The sequence below is a fragment of the Ranitomeya imitator genome, chromosome 5, assembly GCF_032444005.1.
Source record: "Ranitomeya imitator isolate aRanImi1 chromosome 5, aRanImi1.pri, whole genome shotgun sequence".
In the NCBI taxonomy this organism is placed as follows: Eukaryota; Metazoa; Chordata; class Amphibia; order Anura; family Dendrobatidae; genus Ranitomeya; species Ranitomeya imitator.
Window position 1 is genome coordinate 663,858,162 of NC_091286.1, and position 23,430 is coordinate 663,881,591.

The following is a 23,430-nucleotide window of genomic DNA, read 5'->3' on the forward strand; positions in this document are numbered from 1 at the left end:
GATGGGGACGCAGGATGGGAGCAGCGCATGACAGGATGGGGACGCAGGATGGAGCAGCGCATGACAGGATGGGGACGCAGGATGGGAGCAGCACATGACAGAATGGAGGCACAGGATGGAGCAGCACATGACAGGATGGGGACGCAGGATGGAGCAGCGCATGACAGGATGGGGACGCAGGATGGAGCAGCACATTACAGGATGGGGACGCAGGATGGGAGCAGCGCATCACAGGATGAGAGCAGCGCATCACAGGATGGGGACGCAGGATGGGAGCAGCGCATGACAGGATGGGGACGCAGGATGGGAGCAGCGCATCACAGGATGGGGACGCAGGATGGAGCAGCACATGACAGGATGGGGACGCAGGATGGAGCAGCGCATGACAGGATGGGGATGCAGGATGGAGCAGCGCATGACAGGATGAGGACGCAGGATGGAGCAGCACATGACAGGATGGGGACGCAGGATGGAGCAGCGCATGACAGGATGGGGACGCAGGATGGAGCAGCACATGACAGGATGGGGACGCAGGATGGAGCAGCACATACCAGGATGGAGACCATATACCAATATAAATGCTTGCCACCCGGGCGTAGAACGGGTTCAATAGCTGTTAAGTATATAAAGGGACAATACAAATATCTCTCCGAGGATATGTTTATACCAATTAATGTAACTGTCACAAGGGGGCATTCTCTGCGTCTGGAGAAGAGAAGGTTTTTCCACCAACATAGAAGAGGATTCTTTACTGTTAGGGCAATGAGAATCTGGAATTGCTTGCCTGAGGAGGTGGTGATGGCGAACTCAGTCGAGGGGGTCAAAAGAGACCTGGATATCTTACTGGAGCGTAACAATATTGTATCTTACAGCTATTAGGTTCTTTAGAAGCACATAGACCGGGGGGATTTATTCTGATGGAATATAGGCTGAACTGGATGGACAAATATCTTTTTTTTCGGCCTTGCTAACTATGTAACTATGTAACTATGTATGAGAAAATCGAAGATAGGGTCAAATTTGTGATGCCAAGAGATCAGAGAATATTTAGCAAGAGGGAAGGGTCCACTGTGTGAAAGGCAGAGGACAGGAGGAGGAGAGCAAAGTAATGTATTTGGCGGGTAGTAGGTCATTGGTGACTTTAGGATGAGAGTGATCAAGGCATGTTTGAAGAATGAGGGGAAGATACCATTTGTTGTTGACAGATTGAAGAGATGGGTTAGCATTGGGATTAAGACTGTGGTAAGTTTTTGGATGAGGTGGGACAGGATTGGGTTAAGTACACGAGTGGTGAGATGTGATATGGAGAGAAAGAGGAAAATTGATCTTACATAATGACATTCTGGGAAGCTGGCTTTGGAGGAGTAGAGCTGAGTACTTATTAAGAGGGGGTGTGGGGATTTTAGGAAAAAGCTTTGTCTGATGTTATCAATCTTATGTATGAAGAATGAGGCAAAGTCTTCAGCTGAGATGAAAAGAGAGGGATGGGTTTTTTAACGATGAAGGAGACAATTGAAAGTATTGAATATCTGTTTAGGAATGTGAGACAGGGAGGATAGGAGAGATGAGAAGTATGTTTGTTTTCCAGCAATGAGTGTGGATTTAAAAGTAGTGAGGTAATGTTTTCATGTGATGAAGTGCTGTTTGGAATGGGATCTTTTCCATCTCAGCTACCATTGAAGCTGGTCTCAGTTCTTTAGTCAGGCTGGTATGCCAGGGCTGTCTGATGATTGTACAAGCTTTGGTATGTGTGAGGGGGGTCAACTGATTTGAGAGCTGCAGATATTGCTGTGTTATATAAAGTGTCAACAGTATCAGAATTGTCTAAGGAACTTATATTTGCAAGAGAGAAGGAATTCAGAGAAAGAGTGTAGATCAAGGTGTTTGAGATTTCAGCAGGGGGTGTGCAAGTTTGTGAAGTGGGAATTGTGCACCTGAAGCAGAAAGGGAAGGGTATGCAAGTAGGTTGTGGTCAGAAAGAATGAAAGGTGAGTTAGAGAGGTTAGATAGGAAATGGCCAGTGGGGTACCACAGGGGTAGGTGTTGGGACCTATTTTCTTCAACATATTTATTAACGATCTGGTAGAAGGTTTACACAGTAAAATATCGATATTTTCAGATTATACAAAACTATGTAAAGCAGACAATACAAGAGAAGTTAGTATTCTGCTACAGATGGATCTGGATAAGTTGGAAACTTGGACTGAAAGGTGGCAGATGAGGTTTAACAATGATAAATGTAAGGTTATACACATGGAAATAAGGAATCAATATCACCATTACACACTGAACAGGAAACCACTGGGTAAATCTGACATGGAGAAGGACTTGGGGATCCTAGTTAATGATAAACTTACCTGGAGCAGCCAGTGCCAGGCAGCAGCTGCCAAGGCAAACAGGAACATGGGGTGCATTAAAAGAGGTATGGATACACATGACGAGAGCCAACAGGACAGCATAGAGGGTGGCAGGACTTTTTGTCCCTCCTTTACCAGCACATAGCAACATCTCCTTATACAAGCAAGTCCCCTGATGACTTGAGCTTGGAAGAAACACGTCGGGACGACAAGAAAGGGAGAGTGCAGGGCATGTGTATACAGGGGTAGCTGTGGATTGCCCTTGTAAGGGCAGGAGCTTTGGGGATAGCTTACTGTTAGCCTCATAGGGATTGACATAGGGATTGTCATCTCTTCTTTGCCCGGTTGTTCATCGGACAAAGGAACATCTGGTGCTCCTGTACCTGCCTGATGGAATTGGTGAGACTGTTCCTTTTATTCTAGTTAAAGGTCACAATAAGCATCTCTTACAGTACATGCTAAGCAATTGTTTATTGTCTATATATGCGCCTGAGTATATAGGGATTGTTGCTGTCTCTCATATATCTGGGTACAGCCTCGTTGAACCCTGTCTCAGAAATAGTAGTTCCGAAATTACGGTCGGAAATCTATTTATCCTGTCTTGGGCTCATTTGTCTTTTAAATCCATTATACATGGTTGAGACTTGGCCCCTTTGTTTTTTATATTCACTTGGGTGACCTGGTTTTAATGACTTTAGAGTATTAAAAGTGATGTTTTATTCTCCACTTTTTTGCTTTATTATGAGGGGAAAAATAACAAATCACGGATTACTGTTTTTTATTTCATTACTGATGGAATTTTCAATGAAAGCTGCTAGCAAATCACTAATGCAAATGTGAACAGAACTAAAAAACAGGAAAATAAAGTCTGCGTATTTAGAAAAGCTTAACTGAAAAATTAAAACAATAATGTTTTTCAATGAGGTGTTGCAGTAGCAGGATAGACTTGTGAAGACAGACTGGCTTTTTAGATTGTGAGGTTTTGGGTCTCTCATCGGAATTTGTGTTCACTGTATTTATTAATGTTCTGCACATTCTCAGCTCTGTTTTCTGTTTGTGCGCGGTGTCTGAAGATTGCTGAATCATTTTGACACTGCAGAACCTCAGTCAGTCATGAGTTACGCTTGTTGCCTGAGTAAGGCTACCTTCACATTTGCGTTGCTGGGCGCAGCGTCGGCGACGCGACGCAACCAACAATGCAAACACACAACGCAGCGTTTTGCGACGCATGCGTTGTCATAGGATCGTACAGAACAGGAATTTCAGCACAGGAAAAACGCTGCAAGTAGCGATATCTGCACTCTCTCTGTGCGTCAATATGATGCATGCGTCGCAAAACGCAATACAACGCATACCGGCGCATGTCCATGCACCCCCCATGTTAAAGATAGGGGCGCATGACGCATGCTTGGGTATGCGTCGCCAACGCTGCGCCCAACACCGCAAATGTGTATGTAGCCTTAGACTGGGAAGGACTGAGGTTATTTAATGTGTAACCATCATTTTAATTTTCTTTACAAATCAATAGTACACGTGAAGATAAGACTTTTTTAAATATATCTTTACAGAAAAATAAGCTTCTGTTTACTTCCATGAATGATCATTCATTCTAAAAATTATCATTTCACAGGTAAAATCTCTATTCAGTGAATACAGACTTTCCCATTAACGAGATAGGAGATACAGTTAGTGCTCACAAAATTCTATGGAGAACTGTAACTGTTGTTTCAGCCTCCAGCTCCTCCTTTCTCTTACATCTCACTCCATCATAGGATTTTATAAGCGCTAACTAACCATCATCTCCTACCAAATACAGATTTTACAATATATGACAGGGAAAGATCATTCCACGTAGAGACAGAAGCCAATATCTCTGGTAAGATGTTAAAGGGAACCAGCGTGATAATATGCTAAGGGAGATGACTAGTCTGACAGGTTCCCCTTAACATCTTGCCAGAGGCATTTGCTTCTACCTGGACTGATCTTTACCTCTCATAAATTGTAAAATCTGTATTCGGCAGGAAAGAACGCCCCATTGACTAGTCAAAGGCCTCATTTATATATCAGAAACGGACCTTAGAAATACATTTTATAAAAATCTGTTTATGTTTGTGATGTAACAAGTGGACTGTTAGGCAGTGTGTTTACATATGTAGACACAACTAGTTCTGGTTCTGGGGGCACAAGGTACCTTACAGGGTCTCTTTAATGCTCATCAGGTGAGGTGGATCCTCTAAGCCTATGGTCCAGGTTGGCACATGAACCCCGATGTTGATGCATCAAGCAAGAAGGCACGTGGGCAGCGAGAACTGTAAAAGCTCACCAGGAATATCTGTATCAGCACAATGGATGAAGTGGATTCCAGCACGGGATGAATTTAACAACAAACACTGAACATAAACAGCCAGAGGGTGGATCACACCTAACATAGGACTAGGAGTCTAAGTCCCAAGACCCAGGTGTGAGTGTCAATGGGCATTAAGTAGGTTTAGGTAGATGACGTTATTGAACCACGATGGGCAACTTGCAAAACCCAACGTGGAGCACAACAGAGGGCAGAAGACCCAGGGGAAGGAAGCGGAGCCTGCCATACCCAGGACAGGTATGTAATATAAGATATAATACAGATTTTCATGTGTACTATTGATTTATGAAATCAAAATTATTGCAACAGTTACTCCTTCCGTTTCCTGCAATCTGTAACAGCCCCAGCTACCATGTGCCATTTATAATACAACAAAATTTACACTTCTAAAATACAGTAATGACATCCCAGCAAGCCATATAGCTCCACAACTAGACAGTTTTCCTGCAGTCCTACATGTATATAAAAGAAAAATAAATTGTGATTTTAACATGAATTATGCCAGATGACAAGCTCAGCTCTGCCACACATGTAACACTACGTATTTAGTACCTCTCGTTGTTTCACCAAGAACGAGTCGATAAGATTCCTCTGGTCATTTACATCCAGTTGTTCCCTCTGGTTGATGAAGTTCTCTCGAGTGAATATGTGCAATTCATTTATATTCCTGACCACCTTTTCAGCCACACTCGTAAACCAGCGCATCACAGATGGATATGTGTTATAAAGCTGCACAGGAAGAAATAGATGACATTTGTATTTCTATTTCTAATCAGGTATATTCCTAAAACTGCTATCCAAAACACAATAGTTCCACTTATACACAACATAGTTGCAATTGTTTTTTTTTCCACTTGAAAAAGACACTAGTCCAGCACTGAAACGCATTGTGGAAATAAAAACCTTCAACTCATCTTGGTCCTAAGGATTCTTCATTACAGTAGTACAACCTCATATCGTGTTATCATTCAAATTGGTCAACTTATCAGCATTGACTGATATCAAATGACAGAAGAAGATCAAATTTGTAGTGGTACAACACGGCACTCGTACTGTCATGCGAGTTAGGTGCTCAAGTAGGGCATCCAGCCCAAAGCAATCCAGACAATAGAGAAACTTGGCACTCAACTGTATTTTGGAGTACCTCTCACCTAGCCAAATTAGTTCTCATGCTTCGCACTGACGAGGGCCAACAGCCCGAAACACCGTGTCTGCGAATTGAGATACTGATTTGGCTTTTATCCTAAGTCATATTGCACGACTCGTTAAAGGGTTGATTGTGACTTGTAGGATCGATACTTCCAACAGGTGGTGCTATAGAGTTTAAGTCCTCTTTTCCTCAGAAGAGGCAATTTACATATTTGGAGTGGATAGTTATTTATTCAATGTGCATCCATAGAGACAAAGTTGAACATTTTTGGTCCACATCCGGACCTTCATCAGAACAATTATACTGGTATACTGGGAAATACGACACATGGAGGGCGACAGAAGACGCATGGTGAGTTGCGCAACTCACACGCGACTTCTGTCGCCCTTCATGTGCGCAGACACTCACGATTCCTCTTCGCATCCAGGCTTTTTTGAAAACTCTGTTGAAACCAGTTTTGACAGGATATACATATTTCCCAGTATACCAGTATAATTGTTCTGATGAAGGTCCGGATGTGGGCCGAAAACGTTCAACTTTTGTCTCTATGGATGCACATTGAATAAACAACTATCCACACTAAAGTACTTTTTGAGTGCCAAGTTACTCTATCATCAAATGACAGAAGGATTTGGCATTTTGGAGAGTTTTTTTTTTCAATTTTTAAGGATATCCAGGATTATAAAGCTGAATTTATCCAGATTCCAGGTGTTAGGACTGGCGGAACGCACCAAGTATAAGATGAAATAAAATAGGTGCGTTCGCAGTTTGGAATCCACCGTGCAGGTGAAAACCTGCTGCTAGTAAATGGCAGCGCTATATGGCGGTGGAAGCGAACCCAGTTAAGCCACAGGACCGCAATACCGCACTAAAGAGTGCAATCAAGAGGTCAGCGAACTCAGTCCCAAGACTCAGGGTAGAAGTCTGTTCTGACTACTTGCGCATAACACCGCAACTGGGTGTATTAACAAATAGTAGAGAGCACCGAAGTGCGAACTGTGCCGAGCTGGCAGACACCACCAGACACCCGGACGTGGGTAGGAAGCGCACTACTGGCGCGTGGCGCCGCACTGGTGGTCACAGCAATGGACGCTAATTTGTGTGTAAGACGTAGTGAGGTTAGTCGGGCGCTAGATAGCAGCCATGCTCCTTACGCGAACAGTCATACAATAGCGTAGGGGTTTCCAAGGACGACTTGCACTCACAACAAACACACATAAGCAATTGTACACTAGCGCATGGCCGTGCGGTCATGCGAAGCTTATATAGCTGCAGTACGTTCAGGACCTTCCAAAAAAGGACCAATGGGCAGCTGCCACAGAAGTTAGCCCTTCCAGGACCCTCCAGGAGGACCAATGGGAGCCGCTGCAGCATCTGAGCATGTGACCCTCGATCTCCAACGGGAGATCTCACCCTGGGCATGCTCAGAAGGGAAAAAGCAGGACTTAGTCCCAAAAGCGTCCGCTCGCTGCTGCCCAGCACTGGCTTTAATGGAAAAAGCTGGAGAAGCAACAGCAAGACTAAGCACAGAGTGAGACTGAGCCAGACGCAAGGACCAATGTCTCTGCTGAGCAGGTTCCACTGCGGCAGGATAAGAATGGGAGACCGCAACAGAAACGCCCCGAGATTCTCCCTGTGCAGAAGTGGGAACTCGATCCCTAACACCAGGGATCTGTGAATTTGACATGGCGGGGAAGTAAGGCTTCAGCATACCCAATCCTGTGTTTATGAAGGAGATAAGTTGGGGAATCTGGCAGCAGCCTATTCCCCTATCTCCTTTAAACATCAGCTGAGTCAATTGTGTATATGTTGAAATAGATTGGGTCGTTTTGCTGTACACAGAGGTAGACACGGAAACACTGTCTCTTTATTATATATGCAGCATAAACTTAAACCACAGTGAAGTAAAAATAAAAACGGCCCTTTGGGCAAAAAGTGGAAACAAAAACAAAGTGGTAACACAAAGCATAGTCCTTAGGGTAGTATTGATCCACCCTCTCAGGGTTATCAAAAACACAAGGCACAAGTTAGCATAAACACAAACCCTTTTCTGGAGTCAGCCTCTCCAGGCACATTTAACACTGAATGCCTCCGGAGGCTGACTATTTAAACCCCAGACCGCACCCTTTGGTTCAGATAAGGAGGACGTCCTCCCACCCGCTCTGTGGTTGTCCACAAAAACCCAACCCTTAAAACACCATAGTGTGCTGGAGCAAACTTCTGTGTTTCAAATCACTGAAGCTAATAGCCTCAATGAAGCATATCAATTGTATAGCAAAAGGTGTAGCCAGCAATTGTAACAATCTCCCTAAATCGTCTGCTTCAGAGTGAATAATTGCATATTCAACTCACAGATATTTCACATATTCTAAATAAAATGCATGATAGATATAGATATTTAAAATGTTGACAAATTTTTATTTAAATTATTTTAGCTACACCTGTTGTAGGGAATTAGAAAATTAAAAACATCTTTGAGGGGGCCTTTCACTAATTCCTCAGGGTTGAAAGAAACTACAGTATATTTCCAATAAAATGAGAGTGCAAATCAGCATTTAGTCAACACACCCCTTTTATTGTTAGGGAGGTTGTTACACTTGCAGACCGCACCTTTTGCTATATAACTCCAACTCATACACGGTACTTTTTTTGTCTTGAAAATATTTTAAATGTATTTCAATAAACATACCATTCTTAATAGATGATTTTCATTTGACATCAATTCATCTGGGATTCTCCAGATATGCCTTTTTTTAGCTATCCTTGATACTATATGGAATTCCATATGTTTTCACTTTTTCCTTGATTTGGGCTCCCATCTGTTACCAATACACAATCCTAGGGAGCAAGTCTATGAATAGGTGGCTCACTCGGGTGGACCATACACTGATGAAGAAGAACGTCATCTACTTCGAAACGCATCAGTTTTTTTCCTATCTGAGAGCCTGTAATGCAGTGCCAGTGATGTCACACTCTGCCACGTGCCCTCGCTTGCTTTGATACTCAGCGGCAGCGCTTCAGGCCAGAGCGTGCAGAGTTTGTACACCTTTTGCAAGCCCCAGGGAGGCATGCTAATGGAAGGATGGAACCAACATACATCACCTGCTTCACCAGGACTTTGCCAGTGTCCAACTTAGATGGGAGTTGCAACTCATTCATCCCAGTAAGTACCGCACTCTGAACAGTCCTTTTGTCAATGTGGCATTTTGTAAAATTAGTTCTAGTGGTTGACGGTCTTTAATCAAACAGGATTCACTCTCTATTTATATTGTGCAGTATCGCGGTCCCTTTTTGGCATTGATATAAACTGGAATATGAGTTTAAGCTTCGATACCTCAAAGTAACTGCCTTTTACTCTTATGACAGCTTTACAACCTCTTGGCATTCTACCATGCTGCTTCATCAGACAGTCATCTGGAATGGCTTCCAATGAGTAGATCTATCTCATTAAGAGTTTATTTGTTGAAGACCCAGCCTTCAGAAAGTATCTGCGGCAATCAGGTGTGTTTTGCAGAGGCAATGTTGGTACACAGTCTCTATTTTATGACTTTCTTATGCCAGAATAAAATAAGAACTATTCTAATAAATAAAATTTGACAGGCCATCATTACTAGAGTTGAGCAAATTTTTCAAAACTCAGTTCCAATTATGATTGTTTTTGCAATATTTTCTGAACACAGTGGAACATTATTAGTCAATGAGATTAGAAATGAATGAATATATTCGGAACCGATCATCAAACATAAATTTGGCACGAATAGGGTAAGAATTTTGTATGAATATGGCAATATCAGATTCGGCAATGAATTCTGAACATATTCTCTAAACTCTAATCATTACCATAAAATATCAAGGTCAGACAATCTAGAAAATTGCTAGAACCTTGAAGGTATGTTCAAAGTCATGAAAACCATATATTTGTATCCTGGTGACAGCCCTAGGAAAGGAAGACAAAGGATAAGCTTTGCTGCAGAGGATAAGTTCATCAGAATTACCAGTCTCTGAAACTGGGCTTTGGATCACTGGAAATCTATTCTGTAAAATGAGTCAACATTTCAGATTTTTGGTATTGACAGCCATGTCTTTGTTGTTATGATGGTTTCTAGCTGTGTCAGCAGCATAGAGCGTGATGGTGAGTGTGAGCTTTGTTGTTTGACACTGATGATGATTTATTCCAAATTCAAGAATACGTAGCCCACATGGCTACCACAGAATTCTGTAAAGACATGCCATTTTTCTGGTTTACACTTAATGGTACCATAATTTGTATTGCAACAGGACTAGGACCCAAAAGCAGACATACAAGTTATGTCAGGGCTATGTGACCAAGAGAGAGAGGGATGGAGTGCTTTGACAGATGAGATAACCTCCACAAATCACCCGATCTCAATCCAATTGACTTTGTTTGGGATGAGTTGGATGCAGAGTGAAGGTGAAGCAGCAAACAAGTGCTCAGCACCTCTGTTAACCTTCTTCAAGACTTTTGTAAAGCCATACAATGTGACACTTGATGAAGCTGCTGGTATGTTAAGGGTGTAAAACTGTTGACATAATAAAAGGTAGGGTTTTAAGGAATTTTAGGTTCAATATAAATTCTGTTTTGACTTGTTTTTTTACTTATTTTTTCAAAATTGATTTCTTTGTTGCTTTGCTGCCATCAGTCTGAATTTATAATTTGCACATTCCAAACAAGTGAAAACATTGCTTGATGAACATGTAAGGAGGTTGACCGGACCATGGGTACCTGCATGCCGGGTTCAGAAGTAGAAAGTCTGCATCTTCTGTTCCTAGGGGACAGCTTTGAGGAGGCGGACCTTCCCCTGTAGGATGAGGGAAGTCTGAGTGGGAGGGACGTTCCTGCAGACCCTGAGAGTCGGGGAGAGTCAGAAAAAGGTGCACAGCGTCTGGCACATTAAAGGAAAAAGCGCACGAAGCAGGGGAGTCTGGCACCAGCAGAGAGGAGTGAGGAGAGCAGTGCAGAGAGCGGTGTGCAGAACGGCACGCAGAGCCGTGAGCAGCGTGCTCTGCTTCCTCCATCCGAGTGTACCATTGTGGCAACGGGCCATATAGAAAGAGCCCTCGTCGCCTGCAGAGCAGAGAAGAGCCGTGCAGAGTCGAGCCGTATACACCGAGCCGAGCTGTTCAGACAAAGCAGAGATGAGCCAGCTGTGCAGCAGCCAGAGAGAGAAGTGCCCTGCCCTGAGAGCACCAGCAGTGTGCAAGCCAGTGTCTGTCATCGCCCGTCACCAACAGCGGGGACCAAAGAGAAAGAGATGTGCGGTGTGAGTCCTGTCTCCCTGTCCATGAGTACTACACACATGCCACATAAGAATGACCAGGGACAGGACAAACTTTTACACCCTGACCGTGCCATTAAACACCTACAGAGCCACATTGGGCTCGTACAAGATGATGATCCGTATTATCGTCCGCCATTATGGGCCCGATTGACCAAGGCTGTCAGGAGATTTGTGCAGGAGACACATTGGGCTTAGACAGTACCGTGGCTTGTAACCTTGGAGGCATTTACAGTATAGGGGCAATGGACGCTACCGGAGACCGACCAATGTTACCAGAAGAAGGGGTATTGTTGGCTTGCTGGACCCCCGTTGATAAGGACACTGCATCGGCCATTGTCGGTGCCATTGAGTTCGCAGCAGGAGCTGCAGTTTAAGGACTTCCTGGCATCTGTGCTCTTGGATCGTCATTATTTTGCACCTTAAGAATATCCTTTGATTTAAAGGGAACCTGTCACCCCCAAAATCAATGGTGAGGTAAGCTCACTGTCATCAGGGGCTTATCTACAGCATTCTGTAATGCTGTAGATAAGCCGCCGATGTTACCTGAAATAGGAGAAAAGATGTTAGATTATACTCATCCAGGGGCAGTTCCGCTGTGGTCTGGTCAAATGGGTGTCTCAGGTCCACTCCGGCGCCTCCCATCTTCATTCCATGACGTCCTCTTCTGGTCTTCATGCCGCAGCTCCGGCGCAGGCGTACTTTGTCTGCCCTGTTGAGGGCAGAGGAAAGTACTGCAGTGCGCAGGCGCCGGAAAGGTCAGAGAGCCCCTGATGACGGTGAGCTTACCTCACCATCGATTTTGGGGGTGACAGGTTCCCTTTAATGTACGGTTTGTCCCCCCCTGTATACCCCTTTGTCTCCCTACATCCTTTTCCATTCATGCTATTTAATCCTATACCTCCCTGCTTGAAGTTTTCCCCTGTTAATAAGCCTGTTTAACCCTTTCTCTGCTGTCTGCATACCATCACTGCATCCCGCGTTAATAATAAATAATAATAATAATTTTATTTATATAGCGCCAACATATTCCGCAGCGCTTTACAAATTATACAGGAGATTTGTACAGACAATGGACATTACAGCATAACAAAAATCACAGTTCAAAATAGATACCAAGAGGAATGAGGGCCCTGCTCGCAAGCTTACAAACTATGAGGAAAAGGGGGAGACACGAGAGGTGGATGGTAACAATTGCTTTAGTTATTCGCACCAGCCATAGTGTAAGGATCGGGTGTTCATGTAAAGCTGCATGAACCAGTTAACAGCCTAAGTATGTAACAGTGCAGACCCAGAGGCTATTAACTGTATAAAGTGTATGAGAACATGATATGAGGAACCTGATTATGGTTTAAGTTTTTTTAATGGGCCACACAGGGATAGTTAGGTTAATGCGTTGAGGCGGTAGGTCAGTCTGAACAAATGAGTTTTTAGGGCACGCTTAAAAATGTGCGGATTGGGGATTAATCATATTAACCTGGATAGTGCATTCCAAAGAATTGGCGAAGCAGCACGTGAAAAGTCTTGGAGACAGGAGTGGGAGGTTCTGATTATTGAGGATGCTAACCTCAGGTCATTAGCAGAACGGAGAGCACGGGTAGGGTGGTAGACTGAGATGAGGGAGGAGATGAAATGTGGTGCTGAGCCAAGGAGTGCTTTGTGGATAAGGGTAATAGTTTTGTACTGGGTTCTGGAGTGGATGGGTAACCAGTGTAATGACTGGCACAAGGTAGAGGCATCGGTGTAACGGTTGGTGAGAAGGTTCCTGCTTGTTACCTTAAAAGCATTCCAAATTATTGACTGGCAATGACAACACACTTGAGAAATATGTTTGAAAAATTATAAGCTTAAGAGAAGGGGCACCTTATGGGTTGCAGCCAGGGCCGGACTGGGACTAAAATTCAGCCCTGGCATTAGAAGTTACACAGGCCCACTTGTCACATGGTGACTGTATAATATATTTGTACACTTGTAGGCAGGGCCAGTTTTAGGCAAAGTGGGGCCCTAGGCAAAGTTTAAAATGGGGCCCCAAATGCCAACATATTGCACATCACACAAAAGCATTTCGGTTGTATTTACAAGCGCTGAGTTCAGGCTACTAAATGAGTTTGATCGACAATACTGAAGTTGTTCAATGCTTGTTTCCTGGCCTCTTTCCACCAGCTGAGGAATAATGATGGGACAGAACGATCACTAACAGATCACCATACAGTATCATGTTATCAGCAGCACATCTACAGTTTACATCGGCGATGTGCTGCTGAGAAAAATGATTTTTGTTCCAGCAAAAACAATCTGAATATGCAGCATTTTACTTGTTTAGTAAAATACACCCCATAGGCATCCATATATTATAATGTGCACCACAGTCCTCCATATAGTATAATGCACTCCCTATAGTCCTCCATATATTATAATGTGCACCACAGTCCTCTACATAGTATAATACACTCCTCAGTCCTCCATATAGTATAATACACTCCTATAGTCCTCCATATATTAAAATACACTGCTCAGTCCTCCATATAGCATAATACACTCCTCATAGTCCTCCATATAGCATAATCCACCCCTCATAGTGCTCCATATAGTATAATGCACTGCCATAGTTATCCATGTAGTACAATTCACTTCCCATAGTATAATGCACCCCATAGTTCTTCATATAGTATAACGTATTCCCCATAGTCCTCAATACAGTATAATGCAGCGCACATATAGTATAATGCAGCCACCACCCTACAGAATATAATACAGCCGCCCCAGAGTATAATGCAGCCACCCCAGAGTATAATGCAGCCACCCCATAGAATATAATGCAGCCCACCTCCCCATAATATATAATGTAGCCTCCATAGAATATATTGCAGCCCCCATAGTATATAACACAACCTCCCCCATATAATATAATATAATATACCCCCACAATAGTATATAACAGCCACATAGTATATAACACGGCCTCCCCCATAGAATATAATATACCCCCCATAGTATCTAGCACAACCCGAATAGCACATAACACAGCCCATGTAGCAGTATACAGCACAGCCCATGTAGCAGTATACAGCACAGCCTACATAGAAGTATACAGCGCAGCCCACGTAGCAGTATATAGCACAGCCCACTTAGCAGTATACAGCACAGCCCACACAGTAGTATACAGCACAGCCAACACAGTAGTATACGGCACAGCCCACACAGTAGTATACAGCACTGCCCACACAGTAGTATACAGCAGAGCCCACACAGTAGTATACAGCAGAGCCCACATAGTAGTATACAGCAGAGCCCACATCTCTCCTCCCCCATAGAATGGCCTCACAGTCCAGTAAAAAAAAACACAAGCTCCTCACCTTTCCTCGTGCCTGCGCTGCCTCCTGCTCCTGTGTCGGCGGCTGCCGCTGCACTGCCTAGGACACAGTGAGTGCGCCCGCACCCGCAGTGTCAGAGGCAGAGTGGGGAATGATGGGAGAGGGAGCGTCAGGTGACGCTCTCTCCTTTATCATTGCATTCAACTGTACCGGCGTCATAGATGCCGGTATAGTTGAATGCAGTGGCGGCGGCGCTGGGAGAGGGAAGGGTGAGTAGGCGTACAGCGGCCCACTACTGGCACTGGCCCTTCTGGCATTTAACAGAACTGCCCGATGGCCAGTCCGGCCCTGGTTGCAGCTACACTAATCACACATTACATATCTTGTGAATGACCTAAAACACTATTTCTCAAATACATTAAGAAGTTAAGCTGCTCACCATAGCCATTGGGCTACCAGTTAATTCGAAATTTTCTTTCGTCATCTTTAACAGCTTCAAAAGTGTGGGATCTTCATAATCAAATCGCTTACTCAGTAAGATGGAGATGATTATATTAGCTACAGCAGCATTTATATTCATGTTGTTATCAAAGGGTTCATCTGGAAAAACAGTGAGAAAACAAGAGTCATAATTACAAAAAACAAAAATAACAAGCACCTCTGAACAGAATAAAGCAAGTGTGAACAGGAGCAAGCTGCAATTACTGCACAATGTACTAAAAAAAGAATACAGCTGCCTCTGTAAGCGCTAAGATGTATGCAAGCACCAAATACACTGCTCAAAAAAATAAAGGGAACAATAAAATACCACATCCTAGATATCTTTGAATGACATATTCCAGTTGCAAATTTTTATTCATTGCATAGTGGAAAGTGTTCAGATCAATAAAACATAACAATTGTCAATGTAAATCAAAATTAATATCCCATGGAGGTCTGGATTTGGATTGATTCTCAAAATCAAAGTGGAAATTCAAATTACAGACTGATCCAACTTCAGTGGAAATGACTCATGACAGGGAAAAGATGCTCAGTATTGTGTGTGGCTTCCACGTGCCTGTATGACCTCCCTACTGCACATACTCCTGATGAGGTGGTGGATGGTCTCCTGAGGGATCTCCTCCCAGACCTTGACTAAAGCATCCGCCAACTGCTGGACAGTCTGTGGTGCTGGATGAAGCGAGACATGATGTCCCAGATATGCTCAATCGGATTCAGGTCTGGGAAAGGGGCAGGCCAGTCCATAGCTTCAGTGCCTTTGTCTTGCAGGAACTGCTGACACACTCCAGCCACATGAGGTCTGGCATTGTCCTGCATTAGAAGGAACTCAGGGCCAACCACACCAACATATGGTCTCACAAGGGGTCTGAGGATCTTATTTCAGTTTCTAATGGCAGTCAGGCTACCTCTGGCGAGCACATGGATGGCTGTGCGACCCTCCAAATAAATGCCACCCCACACCATTACTGACCCACTGCCAAACTGATCATGCTGAAGGATGTTGCAGGCAGCAGATCGCTCTCCATGGCATCTCCAGACTCTGTCACATCTGTCACATGAACTCAGTGTGAACCTGCTTTCCTCTGTGAAGAGCACAGGGCGCCAGTGGCAAATTTTCCAATGCTGGTATTCTTTGGCAAATGCTAAGCGTCCTGCACAATGTTGGGCTGTGAGCACAACCTCCATTTGTGGACGTCAGGCACTCAGACCATACTCATGGAGTCTTTCTAACCGTTTGTGCAGACCATGCACATTTGTGGCCTGCTGGAGGTCATTTTGCAGGGCTCTGGCAGTGCCCCACCTGTTCCTCCTTGCACAAAAGCGGAGGCAGTGGTCCTGTTTTGGGTTGTTGCCCTCCTATGGCCCCCTCCACGTCTCCTGGTCTACTGGCCTGTCTCCTGGTAGCTCCTCAAGCCTCTGGACACTACGCTGACAGACACAGCAAACCTTCTTGCCACAGCTCACATTGATGTGCCATCCTGGATGAACTGCACTACCTGAGCCACTTGTGTGGGTTGTAGAGTCCTTCTCATGCTACCACAAGAGTGAAAGCACAACCAACATTCAAAATTGACCAAAACATCAGCCAGAAAGCATTGTTATTGAGATGTGGTCTGTGGTCCCCACCTGCAGAACTACTCCTTTATTGAGTGTCTTGATAATTGGCAATAATTTGCATCTGTTGTCTATTTCATTTGCACAGCAGAATTTGATTGTCAATCAGTGTTGCTTCCTAAGTTGACAGTTTGATTTCACAGAAGTTTGATTTACTTGGAGTTATATTCTGTTGTTTAAGTGTTCCCTTTATTTTTCTGAGCAGTGTATATGACATAATTCAGCCAGGATAACATGTACCTATTTTGATGGATCCCTAAACCTAATATTTATCAATCATGCCTCTCCTGGGCTAAAAGCCTACAAATATTAAGGGCAGGTAGGAATCACTCAATAATTAATCACTTTTAATGACAAGGGCCAATTTTTACAATTGTGACCACTGTCACTTTGTGTGGTTATAACTCTAAAACGCTTCAAGAGATCCTGAAAAATATTTAGAATTGAGAGTCCTCAGTGGTTGATACCTTTTAATGGCTAACTGAAAAGATGGTAGCAAATTGCAAGCTTTCGAGACTACACAGGTCTCTTCATCAGGCAAGGGATCCTAACAACAAAGAAGAGGTCAGACTGGACACCTCCACCTGGACGCAACCCTCATTTGGATAACTATATAGACTCCTTCAGACATTTGATAAAATCCACCATCATAGATACTAACAAGAGACAAGCATCCAACATCAGTGACCAGGAGAGAAAGGCGATACCGTCTCTGAAAACCAACAAAGAAATCATCATCAAACCTGCTGACAAGGGAGGTGCAATAGTCATGATGAACACATCAGACTATATGAGGGAAGCAAACAGACAACTTATGGACACACGCTACTACAAAAAATTGGAGTTGGATCCTATACTGGATTATTACAAGGAACTAAACAAGTTGGTATCTTGTCTGCCCGATGAATCCATAAGAGACAATGACCTGATACCAGAAAGTCCAAGAACAGGGACATTCTACATGCTTCCCAAAATCCACAAATCTGGAAACCCAGGAAGACCAATTATTTCATGTGTGGGCACCCTTACTGAGCAGATATCTGGATGGGTAGAGGGTATTCTTAAACCCCTGGTAAAGGATACACCCAGCTTCATTCAGGACACAACTGACCTATTGAATAAACTATCAGCAATAGGTCCTCTACCAGAAGGAACCATCGTGGCCACCATGTATGTGGAATCTTTGTACTCCAATATCCCAAACCAGGATGGATTAAATGCCTGCAAATTCTTCCTGGAAAACACAGGGACCGATGCAAATTCTCTGGTGAAACTTATAAAATTCATCCTCACCCACAACTACTTTGAGTTTGACAAGAAGATCCATCTACAGGAGACTGGCACAGCAATGGGAAGTAAAATGGCCCCACAGTATGCAAATCTTTTCGTGGCCAAGCTTGAAAGCGACTTTTTGTCCTCATGTCCCATCAGGCCTCTGGCGTACTACCGCAACATTGATGACATTTTAATCATCTGGACGGAGTCTGAGCTGCAGCTGAAGACGTTCCATGAACAGTTTTATCAATTTCATCCAACCATCAACTTGACACTTAACTACTCCTGCACTGAAATTAAATTTTTGGACACCATCATTAAGCTGCAGAACAATAAAATAGAGACATCCCTGTATCAGAAGCCAATCGACCGTCCAACATACCTTAAATGGACAGTTTCCATCCAAAACACATAAAAAACTCTATTGTCTACAGCCAAGCCATCAGATACAATCGTATATGTTCCAACCCAATGGATAGGGATGAACACCTTGGTCGCCTCAGAAAGACCTTTTTGAATCAGGGCTACCATCCAAGAGCAATTAGAAACCAGATTACAAGAGCAACAAGAATATCAAGGAATCACCTGCTACATTACAAAGCTAAAGAAGAAAATAACCGGGTACCTCTAGTAGTTACCTTCAATCCAAATCTGGAGGTGCTAAGGGGAGCTGCACGGAAATTACAACCTTTACTGCAAAAAGATGCCCGCTTACAATCCATTTTTCCATACCCCCCACTACTGTGTTTTAGGCAGCTCCCAAATCTAAGAAGCATCATTGTCAAGAGCTCCCTGTCCTCTCCCACAACTGCAGATACCTTTCCTTGCAACCAGAAAAAATGTAAAACCTGTCCATTTATAATGACCACGGACAAGATAAAGATGCCCAATTCACATCAGGACTACAAGATACCAGGTACTTTCAGCTGCATCACATCTAATGTGGTGTACCTAATCAATTGTACTAAATGTCCAACTGGGGGTCTGTATGTGGGGGAGACAGGGCAGAAACTGAGAACAAGAATGAACTCTCATCGCCATACAATCAGAGAAAAAAGAATGGATCTACCTGTGGCAATACATTTCTGTCTCCCAAATCATAACATTATGGACATGAAATTACTTGTGTTAAAGGGTAGCTTCAAATCCCAGAGAGACAGAAGAGTCTGGGAATATAAATTGATGACGACCTTTGACACTCACACTGCAGGAATGAATGTGTCGCATGGATTTATGTCTTTTTGCATCAACTAAGGAACTTGCCCCTCAGACCATGTGGGGTCACCACAACAGAGACCCTAATCACAGGACAATAAAACAATCCTTATCTAAGAATTGGCCCAATATTTATGGACGTAACTGTTTATCACCCATGGTAATTCTGCTTCATGTCACCTGTCTTGTCCATGGTTTATCCCTTTTTTTTTTCCATGCCATGTTGTGCATAAATATGTGATTCTTCAGAATTTGTTTTAGTCTTTGCCTGATGAAGAGACCTGTGTAGTCTCGAAAGCTTGCAATTTGTTACCATCTTTTCAGTTAGCCATTAAAAGGTATCAACCACTGAAGACTCTCAATTCTAAATATTTTTCTATCTACTGCCTAACGCGGTACCAAGATATATTTCTTTCCTGTATCAAGAGATCCTGGTGATTCTGAGAATGTTTTTTCATGACATATAGTACTTCATGGTAGTGGTAACATTTCTTTGATATGACTTCCGTTTATGTGTGGGAAAAAAATAAATTTGGCGAAAATTCAGAAAATTTAGCAATTTTCCAACTTTGAATTTTTAAATCACAGAGATATGGCACACAAAATAGTTAATATATAACATTTACCACATGTCTACTTTATATCAACACAATTTTTGAACCAATTTTTTTTATAGGAAGTTATAAGGGTTAAAAGTGGTTCAGAGATGTTTCATTTTTACATCAAAATTTACAAAGCCATTTTTTAGGGACCACATCACATTTGAAGTCACTTTGAAGGGTCTATATGACAGAAAATACCCAAAAGTGACACCATTCTAAAAACATAACCCCTAAAGATGCTTCAAATCACATTTAAGAAGTTTATTAACCATTCAGATGCTTCACAGGAATTTTTGAAATGTGGAAAAATGAACTTTTAACTTTATTTCACACAAAAAATCACTTCAGATCCAATTTTTTTATTTGGCAAGGGTAACAGGAAAAAATGGACCACAAAATTTGTTGTCATTTTTTGCTGAAGATGGCATGCCAATACCCCATTTGAGGGAGAAAACTACTGTTTGGATACACAGCAGAGCTTAGAAGGGAAGGAGCGCCATTTGACTTCTTTAACCTACAATTTCTTGGAACAATTGGAGGACACCATGTCGCATTCGAAGAGCCTTTTATGTGATTAATCAGTGAAAATACATCACAAGCGACACCATTTTGCAAACTAGACACCTCAAGGAACTGATCTAGATGTATGGTGAGCACATTGAACCCTCAGGTGCTTTACAGAAGTTTATAACGTTGAGCCATAAAAATAAACAAAAATCTAATTTTCCTCACAAATATGACTTTAGCACAAAATATTGCATTTTCATAAGAGTAAAAAGAGAAATTGCATCACACATTTTGTTGTGCAATTTCTACCGAGTACGTCGATACCCAATATGAGGGTGAAAACTACTGTTTGGGCACACGGCAGGGCTCAGAAGTGAATGAGCATCATTTGACTGTTTGAAAGTAAAATTTCCTGGAATCATTAGCGGATGTCATGTCCCATATGGAGAGCCCCTGATGTGCCTAAACAGTGGAAACCCCCCCTCATATGACCCCATTTTGGAAACTAGACATATCAAGGAATATATTTAGATGTGTGGTGAGCACCTTGAACCCCCAGATGCTTCACAGACATTTATAACATTGAGCCTTGAAAATAATAAAATTACATTTTCCTCACAAAAATGTTATTTTAGCCCCAAATTTTGCATTTTCTTTAGGGTAACAGGAGAAATTGCACCATACAATTTGTAATGAAATTTCTCCTGGGCATGCCGATACTCCATATGAGGGGGAATACTACTTTTGAGGAACACTGCAAAGCTCAGAAGGGAAAAGGTGCCATAATGGAGTTCAGATTTTGCTGAATAATAATAATTTTTATTTTTATATAGCGCTAACATATTCCGCAGCGCTTTACAGTTTGCACACATTATCAGCACTGTCCCCGATGGTGCTCACAATCTAAATTCCCTATCAGTATGTCTTTGGAATGTGGAAGGAAACCGGAGAGCCCGGAGGAAACTCACGCAAACACGGAGAGAACATACAAACTCTTTGCAGATGTTGTCCTTGGTGGGGTTTGAACCCAGGACTCCAGTGCTGCAAGGCTGCTGTGCTAACCACTGCGCCACCGTGCTGAAATGGTTTGAGGGTGCCATGTCACATTGGCAGAGGGCCTGAGGTCCTAGAACAAGAGAAACCCCCAATATATGAGCCCATTTTACAAACTACACTCCCCGATGAATTCATCTAGTGGTACAGTGATCATATTGACAACATGACACCTTATGAGCCTCACAGAATTTTATACCAATGAGCAGAGAAGAAAGAATAAACTACATTTTTACCATTAAAAGATATTTTAGCCACAAGTTTTTCATTTTTGTAACCCATGACTCCATGGGTAATTTCCAGAAACAAGCAGCAATGAATGTTGCGGAGTAAAAATTGGAAACTGCTGTTGTAGTCACCAGTACGCTGTAGTGATCAGTATGTTGCAGTCACCAGTATGTTATGTCCAGCCTGTGCTTCAGGAGACATGCACCCGTAAGTTAGGTGGGCTCTCATCGCTTCAGAAATGCCAAATGGGGACAATATTTGTGGTTTAGGCACACTGGGGCTCAGAAGGGAGGGGAGGCATTTGGATTTGGGAGCTCAGAATTTGCTGAATATCTTTTGGTGGGCACAGAGCCATTTCACTTTTCCAGGGCCTTTGTACTACCAGTAACATAAAAGCCCCTTATATTTCCTTTAACAGATGATAGACCTGTTAAATTACATTTTTAGTGCGTGCCCTCTGTCTGAACAGTCACAGCCAGAAGACCCGGAAGATACAGCGGCGTGCGGTGATGGAACAAGGACAGGTGAATATCGCAACTGCCAGGGGCCTGAGCCAGCGGCGACTCCAGCACTTAGCCCCCATACCGCACGAGTTTCTCTGCCTGCTCAGGACACTGGCACCTGGCCCCCCAGCTACGAGAGTTGAGTATGTCATTTTTTTTATCGCAGCAGCAGCATAGGGGGCATATTTTTCTATGGAGCATCTTATGGGTCCATCATTAACCTTTTATGCAGCATTATATGGGGCATATTTTAATATGGAGCATCTTATCGGGCCATCATTAATCTTTGTGCAGCATTATATGGGGCATATTATTCTATGGAGCATCTTATGGGGCCATCAACTTTTATGGAGCATTATGCATTATATGGGGAATTTTATTCTATGGAGTATCTTATGGGGCCATCATTAACCTTTTATGCAGCATTATATGTGGCATATTTTAATGTGGAGCATCTTATGGGGCCATTATTAACCTTTGTGCAGCATTATACAGGGCATATTTTTTTATATGGAGCATCTTATGAGGCCCATCATGAACTTTATGGAGGTTTATATGGAGCCTATTTTGTGTGGAACATCTTATGGGGCCCATCATGAACTGTATGGAGCATTATATGGAGCTCCTGATTCAATATGGATATTCAAAAACATTTAACCTACTGATGTGTCAATTAATTTTACTTTTATTGGTATCTATTTTTATTTTTGAAATTTACCAGTAGCTGCTGCATTTCCCACCCTAGGCTTATACTCGAGTCAATAGGTTTTCCAAGTTTTTTGTGGCAAAATTTGGGGTCTCGGCTTATACTTGGGTTGGCGTATACTCAAGTATATAAGGTACTTTGGGGTTTCCATCTAAATCACTGAGTAACATGATTCAGATGAATCCCTGAGGGATCCATTCATTATAATGAGGCAGCAGAGTTACTATGGACTCTGTCTGGCCTCTGTTCAGAGGTGTTATTTTCAGAAGTGCACAAAACTGTAGCCAACAGCACTTTTATGCAATCTTAAAAAGACGGACACCGCCGGATGACAGGTCAGGCGGAGTCCACAGTGCCTCCATCTGTCTCATAGTGAATTTTCCAGAGGTTCCGATTGAATCATGCTCAGCATAAAGTGTAGGATAAATGTGCACTGAGCCTTACTTCAATCTTTGGGAAGCAGATTGAAATAATCAACAGCAGGTGAATAATTGGTTTTACTTATTCCTTACGCTGTTCCTCGTGCAGTATAAGTGATTAGACGACTTTATTCTTCAGATCGGTGTGGTTACAGTGATACCAGATTGATATTGGGTTTTTATGTTTGGCAGCTGTCACAAACTAAAAGACACTTTTTATTGCAAAAAATAGTTATTGCGGCCCTACAGCTAGGGTTAGGGTTAATGGGTTCCTGTCCTCCCCTATCCACATCAACAATGGTACACAGCAGGGGTGTCCTCTGT

General features: G+C 42.9%; 1 protein-coding gene across 8 annotated transcripts in view; it reads right to left on the reverse strand.

The window, feature by feature from the left end:
- The window catches only part of LOC138638716 (cytochrome P450 2K6-like), a 302,578-nt gene that overhangs the window by 43,861 nt on the left and 235,287 nt on the right, over positions 1-23,430 (reverse strand). For all 8 annotated transcript variants that reach the window (XM_069728233.1, XM_069728234.1, XM_069728236.1 and 5 more), the window contains 2 exons: positions 14,923-15,083; positions 5,275-5,451 (listed from right to left, as the gene is read on the reverse strand). In XM_069728233.1, coding sequence (XP_069584334.1) covers positions 5,275-5,451; positions 14,923-15,083 — 338 coding nt within the window. The remainder of the gene's footprint in view (positions 1-5,274; positions 5,452-14,922; positions 15,084-23,430) is intronic.